At 37.6% G+C, this 12,091-nt stretch overlaps 1 protein-coding gene across 5 annotated transcripts; it reads right to left on the bottom strand.

Annotated features, from left to right (window-relative positions):
- Window positions 1-3,365: 3,365 nt before the first annotated feature.
- Window positions 3,366-11,482, bottom strand: Elp4 (Elongator complex protein 4). 5 transcript variants are annotated; one of them, XM_067111368.1, is made up of 3 exons: window positions 11,340-11,450; window positions 5,166-5,507; window positions 3,366-4,929 (listed from the first exon to the last, which is right to left on the bottom strand). In XM_067111368.1, exon 3 carries the CDS (start codon window positions 4,927-4,929, stop codon window positions 3,796-3,798), a length of 1,134 nt encoding a protein of 377 aa, XP_066967469.1. In that variant the 5' UTR covers window positions 5,166-5,507; window positions 11,340-11,450; the 3' UTR covers window positions 3,366-3,795. The 5 variants fall into 5 exon arrangements, with proteins under 5 accessions (XP_066967469.1, XP_066967470.1, XP_066967467.1 ...); XM_067111369.1 differs by lacking the exon at window positions 11,340-11,450 and adding an exon at window positions 5,868-6,147; XM_067111366.1 differs by lacking the exon at window positions 5,166-5,507 and having other exon boundaries at window positions 11,340-11,482.
- Window positions 11,483-12,091: the final 609 nt, after the last annotated feature.

A 12,091-nucleotide genomic window follows, 5' to 3' on the forward strand; every position in this document is an offset into this window, starting at 1 on the left:
ACAATACATGCCAGGGTTAAGGTTAAAATTACAGCTGAAGTAAGCTGGATAATAGCCGACTCCAAAAGGTTTCTTGAAGAGAAATCTTTCAATCTGGCAATCACTGAACTTTTAGTCCAATTTATCCTGCGAGAATTTTCACTTAAATGAATGTATACAGCATTGCATGTTTGTCCAGTTTTGACAGAATACTTATGTTGCTGAATATGTACCTCTAAATCTTTGCTAGATTGGCCAATATAAAAAGAGGGGGCAGTCCAAACATGGAATTTTATATATTATGTTGTTGATGAAAAAAATATAAGAAAAGTGTCTTACCATTCCTCAAGGATGAGTCTGTAAAAATAGTACCAAGAAGAAAATTTGAAAGACAGTCAGAAGAGGGAAGTAATACTCTGTAACTAGAGAAGCTCTTAGAGTTAGAGCCAGTGGACCTTCCTGTTTCATACAGTATTAAATTTCAATACTGTATGAGAATTTTAAAACTAAACCCCCAAAATATAACAGCCTTTTGGGTTTACTCTACAAGGGTAGGTTACTTTAACATAACCTATTGTAAGGTGCCATGACCAGCCTTTGGGGATAATTTCATGTTCCTTATCAAGACAAGGTCAAGGTCTCTCATAACCTAGGTTACGGGAAGAAAAAGAGAAAAAATAAGAGGAAAAAAGAATAATGGAAGAGAATTTTAAGTATAAAACTTTGTGAAGCCTGCATAATTGATTAAATAAAAATGTAAATGTGTGCAGGAGAAATCTGCCTCGGGAAATGGACTCGTCTACAAGTCTTGTTTATGTTTTGCATCGCCATTCTTATCAACGATTATGCTTTTTACCTTTCCCAGGCCTGAATAAATGGGAGGGTTGGTGCCAGGAAGGACAAATCTGTAGAGCACCTGCCAAAATAAATGATGAAATGAGCCATTGGGAAATGCTAATTAAAAACAGCAACCCCAACTAGGAATTAACCTGAGATTATATAAATAAAAATTCCTCAAAGACTTTTGGTCTCGCTGAGAACATTTAAAAAATAAATTAATCACAAGAGTATCTTCAGTTGACTCTTATGGTCTAAGGTTTTTATTCCTTTGAGTATCATAAATGTCTGTTAACCAATCTATCAAATGGCGCTTTTCTACAAAATACATATTTGTATTTCCTAGAAAATACTACCTGAGGTGGTTTAGCATCCGCTCATGTTCAAAATGCCTATTGATGGTATCAGTTTTCTTGTCCTTGCCTGTGCTGCTTCTAATATTCCTGTCTCCTTGCTCTGGGATGGCAGTTGAATTTGGAGAGCTAACACTAAGTGGGGTCCAACTAGTGCAATGTATAAGGTTGGTATTATGTAATTTTTCTTTGTACATATTAGACTGTTCAAGCAAGATAACAGTTTCATCATATAGAAAAGCACCAAAAGACATGCAGTGTTCAAACAAGTATCTTTTAAATGATTATACAAGAATTTGAATTTATGGAGGAAAATGACTGATTTTTAAATGCGATTACTACAATGATTGACACCACTGATGCAAACTTTCGCTCATGTTAAGTAGATCTGACATAATAACCAAAATTACATTTTGGACACATATCTGACTTAATTTTGGAAATTTTGGTGGTTCTACTCAACTAAAATAGTCATTTAGAAATAATTGCTAACACCATAATCTTTTGTTTCTTCTTTTACAATCTCTTTAAACCAAGAAAATGTCCTTGTTTAAACATTTACCATTTTTATCTTTTTGTGTTTTTATCATCTTCAAAAAGCTGAGTAATGACCTCCCAACTAGCACAGAAATAATGAGCGCCACCAAACAAGAAGGAAATATGAATGTTTTAGTTTATATATGAGTCTGGCAAGACTGGAATGTCTTATTTATAAAAGATCCTATGAAGACATTCACAAGTAACATTCAGTGACCACATTTAGGTAGAAAGAACAGATGACAGATTTAAATCATGACCATGGCCCTACTTCACATCTATACTTTATGCTAAGAAAAAACACCATGTGCCTCAGTACGTCATTTCAGCACCAACCTTGAAGAAGCAAATTGATATACTCTGTGGACAACCCTTAATTCTATATGATGATATTTTTGGAGACCAAGCTCTGATAGGAACTGAGGGTGATAGTGTTTCTACAGGAAATCACTGCTGTATTGTGAAATATCAGTGTTCCTCATTAAGCACTACACTGAAGTCTTTGCAGTAATATGATTAAAGGTGCTGTGACATTTCCATTCCTGCCAAGATTCTATCTTTGTTAAGAAATCCAAAGTGAAGGAAAGACCCATTCAAGACCAACCTTGGGTGGAGTCACTTATACTGGTTTTAAGTTCACATAATCTCATCACTTGGAATGCTGTTTAATGTATCAAGCCTATCCTAGGTTGATTGCTTTCAGGCAGCCTTGAAATCCCTAAAGATCCTACACTGGGGAAAAATCCTCCAGGGATGATACCAACTATGAGAAGTTTTAGGGCAATCCATAGGGAATAGATCATGAAAATGTGTTAATTTATGCTTCTGGCACAGAGCACTTAATATCTGAAAAAATCTGACCACTAAAGAAAGAGTACTTTCTAAATGCAAATGACTGGTGAAGTTGATCGGCTATCCATTGTTGAAAGTGCTTGCAAATTGCTCACAGGGAGTACTGATCCTTACTATAGCAGACTCAAGGATCTTCCTTCTAAGGAGCTTCAGAAACTGCTAATTAGTAGCAGTTCCAGATAAATAGTAGTAGTTCCAGTTTCCTGAAGACCTGTTGGCAACAAAATTCAAGGCGACTGACTGATCCAATCAAGGAACATCCTAGTGGGGGCAACAATAATTTTTAAGACTGATCGAAGACTTTTACGAAAAGTGTACAAATCTTATCAGAACATAAAACATCACCATTTACAGTTTTTTTTTAAACAAACAAAAACATTAATTATGATGAAAGCAGTTGCACAAAAATAATGATGATGAATGTTGAAACAAGTAAATTTTGATAAGAAGAAATAAATCACAGTTAGGTGATTACTTTCTATTCACACCAGTCATAGCTGTTGAACATTCAAAGCCAGTTATGATGAAACAGAGAGCGATAACAGATGTTTCACTCCAAAGATGAACGTATACATGAAAAGAAACTCGCTACCGGTAGGTGAACATGGAACATTTCATCATGGATTGCTCACTTGCATTATAAATAACAACCCAGTTGTAGCTATGGTAACTACATCTATGTGGCTATTCACCACTGTATCAGCTCCTTAGGCAAGCATAAAATAGGAAATATTTTATGTGGACATTGTGCTTTTACAAGCCTAATGATATAATGTATGCTTAGGTACATATACTCATACTACTTACTGGTTTATACAATTTAATATGCTACTGAAGGCTATGACCTGTATTACATTGCAAGTCATCTTCATCATAGTGGGCTTACTAGTTACATGGTAAATATTTAAATTATCAAGTAAAGAAACATAAATTTACTACTTAATACAGTATACACTACTCTGATATCAATTAAAGCCACTGTTGCATTTTCATGTGTTCCATTCTACATAAAATGCTGTTTACCTTTTAAAATGATACTCTGGTATTCCATTTAAAAACAACTGCAAATGTAAAATACTGTTTTCTTGTTCCAGTATTACATGATATATGGCAGAAAAATTTATAATACAATTTCTGCAACTTACATATAAAAGAATAACAGTGTGCTTTAAAATTTAATTGATTTGTTGTGAAATACATAGTGCTGATTAATCTATTAAATCTTACATAAAATGTCCTAAAAATCCAAATTTCTAGGAAGTGCACCTCCCATGCACACAGGACTGCGGGTCTTCCCAACGGGATCCTCCTGGCTTCTGTTTACAGTTTCCGACAACTCTGGAGGTAGATGAAGTCTCTCAATTGTTAGTTTACGTCTCTTTAACTTGAATACCCAGTCTGTAGAATCTAGAATAGTTGGGACTAAGCTATTAATGGTGGCCAGTTTTTCAATATGAAAGAGTCCATGATAATCTTTGAAAACTGGGTTTGTTTCTTTATCTGAACCTTGAAATGATTCCAACCTTACTGCATAATCACACATGGCTCTTATTCTAAATATCAAAGCAGAATCAACAAAGAGATGTGAAGGAACAGATATCATACACACACTAAATGAGTTTCTTACTAAGACTCTAAGCAAATAGAAAAATCCTGTTAAACTTTGCCACTGATGGTCTTTCTCACTTTTCCCAAACTCACTTCCCCAAAGAGGTGAACCTAAGGAATGCAATCCAAGACGCATCACATTTGTTTTTGGAGTGCTGGACTGAGTGGAAAGGCTGGAAACCTCTATTCGCTTTTGGATAAACTTTAGCAACGACCAGAATTCCTTACCAAAAGATCCTGGATTGGTTACTTGGATACACCTTCTATCCCACAGCTCTATATCAACTGCAGAAATAATTTCATTAGGGATCACTTTTGTCAGATCGTAATCATGTCCAAACCTGCTGTGGTCTAATGAAGACACGGGTGACTTTTTATTCTGGTACCTCCAAGCAATTGTCATTTCTTTATCAGACGATGATTCAGAAACATCAACATGGCTGGTATCTGTAGGTGCTGGTAGGTTCTCTGTGATACTTGTAGGGTTAATATCCAAACTAGCCACAGTTAGCAAATGTTTATTCACTACACCTTCAGCTAGAAAATACTTCAGAAATAACTTGCTGTATACATCATAAGTATCTTGCTCTAAAAGAAGAACTGAGCCTACTGGTAGTCCACCACCCAGTAAATAATCCAAGGAAGGTATTCCTGTAGAAACTAAGAGTTGGGCATTGTGAATGGATGTACGTGTCCCAGGTATTGAAGGGGCTTTCAGCCTCCCCTTTTTCTGGAAACTACTTGTTGACCCAATTGTAGTCATCTGTAAGATAAAGAGTAAAGTAACAGTTCATACAGGTATTTCAAATTACATTGCATAAGATGGTTATCCAGTAACAGGTCTTAGCCTAAAGATAAAATCTAAAAATTCTACAGTAACAAGCAATATGTCATAACATTCAGACCACTGTTGAATCACTGCCAAATATAGATGTAATAATTGTTTAATAATAATGTTGTTATTACTTGTGGCTTGATACATCAACTGTCCTGACTTACATGTGGAGGCTACCATTCATTTTAGGACAATTAACTCAGACTAGCCTATACATAACAATTCAGTCCTGGGCATACGCTAATACAGGTGTGACACATCAGCCTAGGTAAATAAACCCAGGCCTACTCTTAGCCTGAACTGGTACTTGGCGTCGGTAGGTGGACGAATCTTCATTTTTGGTTAGGGTTGAGGGAACGGCTGAATCCCGCGGTTTCTTTAATGCTTCTTAGTAGGAGGATACACTGTGTAAACAACTTATTCCTAATGTTTCTTTCATAATAGTTAGAACCGGTTCCTAAACAGGTTCTTTTAGTGGTTCTTATGCTTATTCCTATACTGGTTCCCTGTAATACGAAAAGCTCATTTAGGACAGCAATCTTGTGCCAAACAACATGCAGTCCTTAGCCTAGGCTATACTGTACTCATGCCTAACTAAACTGTTACATTACATAGTTAGCCTGGCTTTACATGCATAACAGGTGGAATTTAACTCAAGAATTGACATATTCATAAAGTTACAGAAGAATATCGCACATCTTAGCCTAAGGTTTGTGGCACTGCAACCACATGCAAGCTCATCATGGTGCAATTACGTAACATTGCTGTTGGTAATTTGCTGTTACATCAAGGTAAAAATACAAAAGAACACTACAGTATTGAGTTTTATGGCAACATGTACAATATAAACTAAGATAAGTGCATACCTTTCACAAGGGAGAAATATGGCATTTCAAATGAAAATAAGGGGAGCTACATTCCTTTCACCTCTCAAGTTGTCGTACACGTCTTGAACAGTGCGATTTGAGCTTAAGCAACTAAGCACTTAGCTGAACTTACGCACTTACATACACACACTTGATCTAGACAATCTCAACTTCGGGTGTTTAATTTAATGTCTTGATAAGATGAAAACCAATTCGTTTTTCCAGTCCACCAATTATGAAGGGTACTGTCATTAATTCAAAAGAAGGATTTCCATCATTACATAGAATCACAATATAAAGTACATTACTATGATTCCTTACAAACTGCATCATTCAGATATGAAAACTGTCTTTCATTTTTTATATAATTTATTTGAGTTAAAAAGTTATATAAAAAACCTAAACCTATAGCATAAAAATTTTTTGCATGTTTTTCAATATGTCATGCAAAACATTCTCAAACTGAGCTATAACAATGGTGCTGCAAAACTAACAAGGTCTCTACAAACAGTAACACTCAATAATACTGTAATTTATAAGTCCATCTGAAAGGTGGGAAACCCTGACACTGTTGCACATAAAGCCCCAGTCCTCGCAAGCACAATTCAGAAATTGTGTACTTGCCGAATAAGTGGGTATAGCCTAATCTGCACTACATACCTTTCCTGAAGTAGGGGAGAAAGAGTCTGGGGCCGTCCTCTTGCCAAAGAAGGAGCCGAAGGACTCACAGTCCTAATCACACTCAAGAACTTACGTTAACTTTACCCATGGCAAACAGTCCACCAGAAGGTGAAACCCTGTGGGATCTGTGAGATGGCTTCCTACTTACAGGAGAAAGGAGGGGCAGAGGAAGATGAGGAAGGAAAAGAAGAGATTGAGGGAAGGGGAGGAAGTCTTATTCTTCTCTATAACAGGAGAACTGGTCAATGCAGACAACCACTGCAAGAGTTTGAGCTCCTAAACAAGGACAGAAGCAGCAGCAGCAGCAGGAGCAGGTACTGCACAATCAGTACCAAAGGACTCACATTCTCACTTGAAGGTGGCTGAAGAAAAAGTGCATGTTCCCAGTAGGTAATTGAGGGGTTCCCTCCATTCACCAGCCTACCTCTATTTAAGTGCTGTACCTTGTTACCCAGTTTCAATGACAAATTCTAGATCATAATGAGGAATGCTTGGCAAAGGTCTTTATTCTTAAAGGAACAAATACATTTTTGGATATTATAAATACAGTAATGTTAGTAATCATCCATAAGGCAATTATAAAAACCTACCAATACAATGCAACATACAGAGGTACAACCTGGACATGGACTTAATTGCCAAGGTATCTTTGCAGATCTAGCAGTGCCACTCGCATTTGCAAAATTCTGATGTACAGATGAGGTTCATCCTTGGTCCACACACCTGAGGTAGACTGACCTCCCAGGTGTGTGCTTCATCCCTCCTTCAATGTGTCTGAGAACAGAAGCATCTCCAGAGGTGGGGAATTCAGGGAAATCCCCACAAGAAGTTTCCTGTGTCTAACCATCATGCTAGATCCTCCCTTACATCCCCATTCAAGGGCATGAACTAGGAGAGAGGGTTGCCTGAGGCCACTCAAAGCTGCTTTAGTTGCCACTGAAGTGAGCAGTGATGGAGTTGCTCATGCAAAATGAGCTTCTCCAAGGATGAAAGGTGACCAAAGATTAACTGCCAAACCTGAGCTGGCTGTTACCGTTGTGACAGGAACAGTACTGCTAGCTTCCTGAACTGGCTGATGCTAAAGTCTGGCAAGAAGACTGCCTTGTGCATCAACATAACTGGGCATGAGAGCCAACTCCTACCAGTTTACTGCAATCCCTATATAGTATCAAAACGTTAGGAGGTAGTTTCTGCCTTTGGCTAGCAACTTACTCATCACCATGGGAAAGTGCGAGCTTGCCACCCACCTCCCTACATTTACCCAACTCGGACTACGCAAAAAGAGAATGCGGAGAAGTAGAGGGTGGGGCAGTCCAGGAAGAAAAACCTGAAAAATTTCAAGAGAGTCAGAGGGGGAGAGTTCCCCTGATGACACCCCCAAAGCATTCTCTGCCAAAACTCTGTTGTGAAGAGGATTAACTAAAAATTCCTAACAGGGCAATCTGGTTCTGCAAGATCTACCCCTGAAAGAACAAACTCTATGGGATCCATTAACAAAGAAGATATAAAGCAGTTACTCAACCACCCTCATCCAACACACACTTATTATTGTGTTTTTTTGTGTCCATCACAAAGACGCAAACACACCATTCATACAAGAGAAGCCAAAAGTTTCAACACTCAGGCAGTCAAGAAGAAATGCAGAAAGATATCTGTCTTTGACAAAGGCTGAAGAAAAAGTGCTTGTGATGGCAAGTAATTAGGATTTCCACATTCACCCACCTACCACCATTTAATTACCTTGTTACCAAGTCTTAATGCTAAAACCCAGCTTGCGCTAATGAATTGTTCTATATAAAAGGAAATGGTTTGTATTCACGGTATAAAAAATGGTAACAGTGTAAATGCTTACCAAGTAACCAGTAACATTATGCTATGATACTTTCATTTAATATTGCAGATATAAAACAAAGATAAAAAACTTAATTGGCCTGAAAGTAAGCTAATCTCTAAAAAAGCAACCTTGGCTGAAAGAGCCAATTACCAAGATCAGGAATAGGGCAAAAGGAAATACGGGCCTTCTAGCTGTTACTGTCAACCTCAAGGTAAGGATTATGCTATGTGCAATGCTATGAAGGAGACTGAGGTGGCCACCCGGGACACTTTAAACCCAGTGTGGAAGGCTAGGTTAAATGAATATCAATTTTATGGCGCTCTAGGTCAGGTTAATATTAGTGAGTCCAGGGAAACCCTAGGTTAGAGTAGGTTAGGTAATGATGTATCCCTGTTTTTACTCAATACCTCATGGCTCTCTAGGTTAGGTTAGGTGAAGGGTCCAGGGGACATCAGCCAGTTAAGTTCAAGTTAGGCTATTATGCATCCCTGTATTTTACTGTAAGTTTTATGGCACTGCACGTCAGGTTAGGTTAGAAAAAGGAGGGTTTTAGACCTACGCAAGTTAAGGAGCTGGTGCTCTAATTTAAGTTAAGATGCATCTTTATAAGTGGCCTTGTAATATTTTCAGGCTATAAATTTATCTGTGTTCATTATTGTTGAAATGCAAGAAATGCTTATATCTACTGTGCAGTACTTTTCAAGTTTTATTTCAGTCTATTATACCACCCAAGTCTATCTCTTCTGTAATGACAAGAGTAACTTTAGCCAATGAGAAATATTTTGTCAAATATTTTCTTTACTGGACTAATCATACCATTTCTTTCATTCTAACTGCCAAGTAGTGTTACCGTCATAGAACATGAGAATCCTTGAATATGTTAGACTGATATTTTCAGGGTGTCTTCAGTTCTTGCAACTATTAAGGATTTCAGCAAGGAATATTACTTCATTACTATGGTGGTAATGAAAAGCAAGTACTATGTTAATATCTGTGTATTTTAGCTGCTGAAACATAAGTAAATGTCCTCCATACTATTTTAGCTTACAATATAAGATCTAACTGTCCATTTAATAACTGCAAGTTACTGATAATTAAAAAAAAAAACCATTGAATTGTAATTTTCCTTATACATTTTCATGTGCATTAAATGATTCTGACAGTACTTTTGTCACCTCATCCACCCGTATCTAGTCTATCAATTTCCATTGGAACTATGGCAAATACAGGTAGAGGTAATGTTATATCATTTCAAAATGTTGAAAGGGCACTCTAGATTGCTTTAGGTTTGTGCCCCCAGCCAGTTAAGTATGCATCCCTGAATTTCACCCATGACTTATTGTATTCTATATCACGTTACGTGCAGAACTTCAAAGCACATAAGGACCTGTCTCCCAAAGAGAGGTAGCTACAACATACAAATATTAACTTAGGATACCAGAATCTAGTGGGCAAAACCAGAGTAATTATTTCAGCGGTAATGCTAAGTAAGAAAATGTCAGAATAGAATTAGACATTTGCTTTTGTTATACTGTTATCGTTGTCATTATATACTGGACAGACAGTGGGCAGAACATGAAACTGAACTTGTTTAACTATGGTGTAACAGATAACAGGTATACAGCAATGCATAATTTTTGCATAATATATAAATATAAAGGTAAGTATATATTTGTGACATATCACACAGAAGGAAAGCTGTCATTACTAGTCAGTAAGAAAAACAATTGCAAAAATGCTGCAGATAATTCTGGACTCTCTGCCCAAGCTTTGTCCATGGTAAATACAGAATAGAATAAAATATAGAATCTAAGCCAAAGGCCAAGCAATGGGACCTAAGAAGTCATTCAGTGCTGAAACAGAAACTGACAGTAAAAAGGTTTAAAAGGTGTTACAGGAGGAAAACTTCACAGTTGCACTATGAATCGCTGTTAAGAGTGTGGAAAATAAAATGGGGGTGAGTGTAGAGCGATGGGAACAGGTTCCGCTGACAAAAACAAACCTTTCCTAGAATTCCATGTCCTGACCTAACCAGACCTTACCTTCCTAACCTCACTTACGGTGCCATGCCCTGACATTGGGGGGAGGGGGGTTGCCCCAACTAACACTAAACATCAGAGTCAACGGAATATGCTTCCGTTCGGGGTTGAACTAAGCATTGGCTCCACTTTGGGTATTTAATTTAAAATTGACATTTCCTATAGTATTTTGGTTGCTTATCAAGAGTTGACCGTTATTTATTGTCGATCAACTGTAATTAACCTCAGAACTGATTATGTTTTTGTATGCTGGCCATCTGGAATGCTATCACACATGCAAAGTATTATAGGGAACTTTTGGTTAGGTTAGCGTACGTTAGGTTTGCATGATTCCACTTATTAATGGCTTTCTTTAGCCAGTCCTTTCTTGACCCTTGGTTAAAACTTTACTTTAGTTGCGCAGCCTGATTTCCGCCAGTCGTCGACTGGGACAGGTTCATCATACACAAACAGGCATAGCCTAAGCTTTCGTATAATGCCAGGTTCTGACCTAACCAGATCCTACCTACCTAACCTAACTTAGGACGACGTGCCCTGACCTGGCCGGCTCCTTGGACCACCCCAAAAAGGCCGTAACCTGTCCCGGGAATCAGGCCGCGTCACTAAAATTAAGTTTTACCACTTCTTGAGCATGTGGCTCCCTAATGTCTTTAGTATTCGCGGTACAGTTCCAAATAGTCCGTGCGGAGCTTTTACTTAAAAGTACCACCTCACGAGGGGCGCTGACGGTACTGCCTCCCAAGGCTACGGGGCAATGGCAAATAGGATAGGCTCATGGTAGCCTAGTTCTGACTTGTCTGAACTTAGTTAACCTACACATCACCGTTAGCCTAGCACCTACAGTAGGTGACAACTAAACTATGGACTGCCTAGCATAGTTAGTTTGGTGGTGTGCAAAGGCCTAGGATCGCACCTTACCTCCACAGCGTTTACAATTTACAAGGGTCAAAAAATTATGTTTCTTAACCTTGCAGCACGTAACATAGTGGTAGTAGTAGTAGTAGTAGATGGGAATTGCCTTTGAAACGGCTCCCTTGCTAATTTTAATCCTCCTATGTTGTGTTTGCTTAGGTTTATTGTCTCTGTAATACCCTAAATCTAATAAATTCTTTCCGATTTTCAATTTCTTCTTTCGACTTATTTGCAAATAGAAGGCTATTAGCCATCAATTCCTTTCTGTTTTCTTGATATGGCTGCTGCACAAATCTATATCTAATTCTAATGTCACTATATGCTTGGGCAGTAGTCTAAGAGATGTTCTGAGTTTTCAGTTATTTCTTCACAGCACAAACATTTTCTATCGTCCCCTTTTAAACTATTCCTATACCTTTTAAACTATTCCTATAGTTTAATTCTGGTGTGCCTAGTCTAGCCCTACTGATCAGCATTGTTTTTTCGGTGTTATCATGCCAGATTTCTTCTCTTATGTTTTCTTTATATTTTCTATAGATTTTTAAGATTCTATTGTCATTCATTTCTCTCTGCCATGCTTTTTTGTCCCAGTTATTTATAATTCCTTTTAATTTTACTTATTACCTGTAAGGTTTTCTTATTTTCATATTGGCCTAATTTAATATCTAGTGTATGTTTCAGAAAGAATACTTTATTCTTTTTGAAGAGCCCCGACGCTGTCTCTTTGTAGAATCGTCATCAAAAGTTTTTTCTTTCTC

The sequence above is a fragment of the Macrobrachium rosenbergii genome, chromosome 11 (genome assembly GCF_040412425.1).
Source record: "Macrobrachium rosenbergii isolate ZJJX-2024 chromosome 11, ASM4041242v1, whole genome shotgun sequence".
NCBI lineage: Eukaryota > Metazoa > Arthropoda > Malacostraca > Decapoda > Palaemonidae > Macrobrachium > Macrobrachium rosenbergii.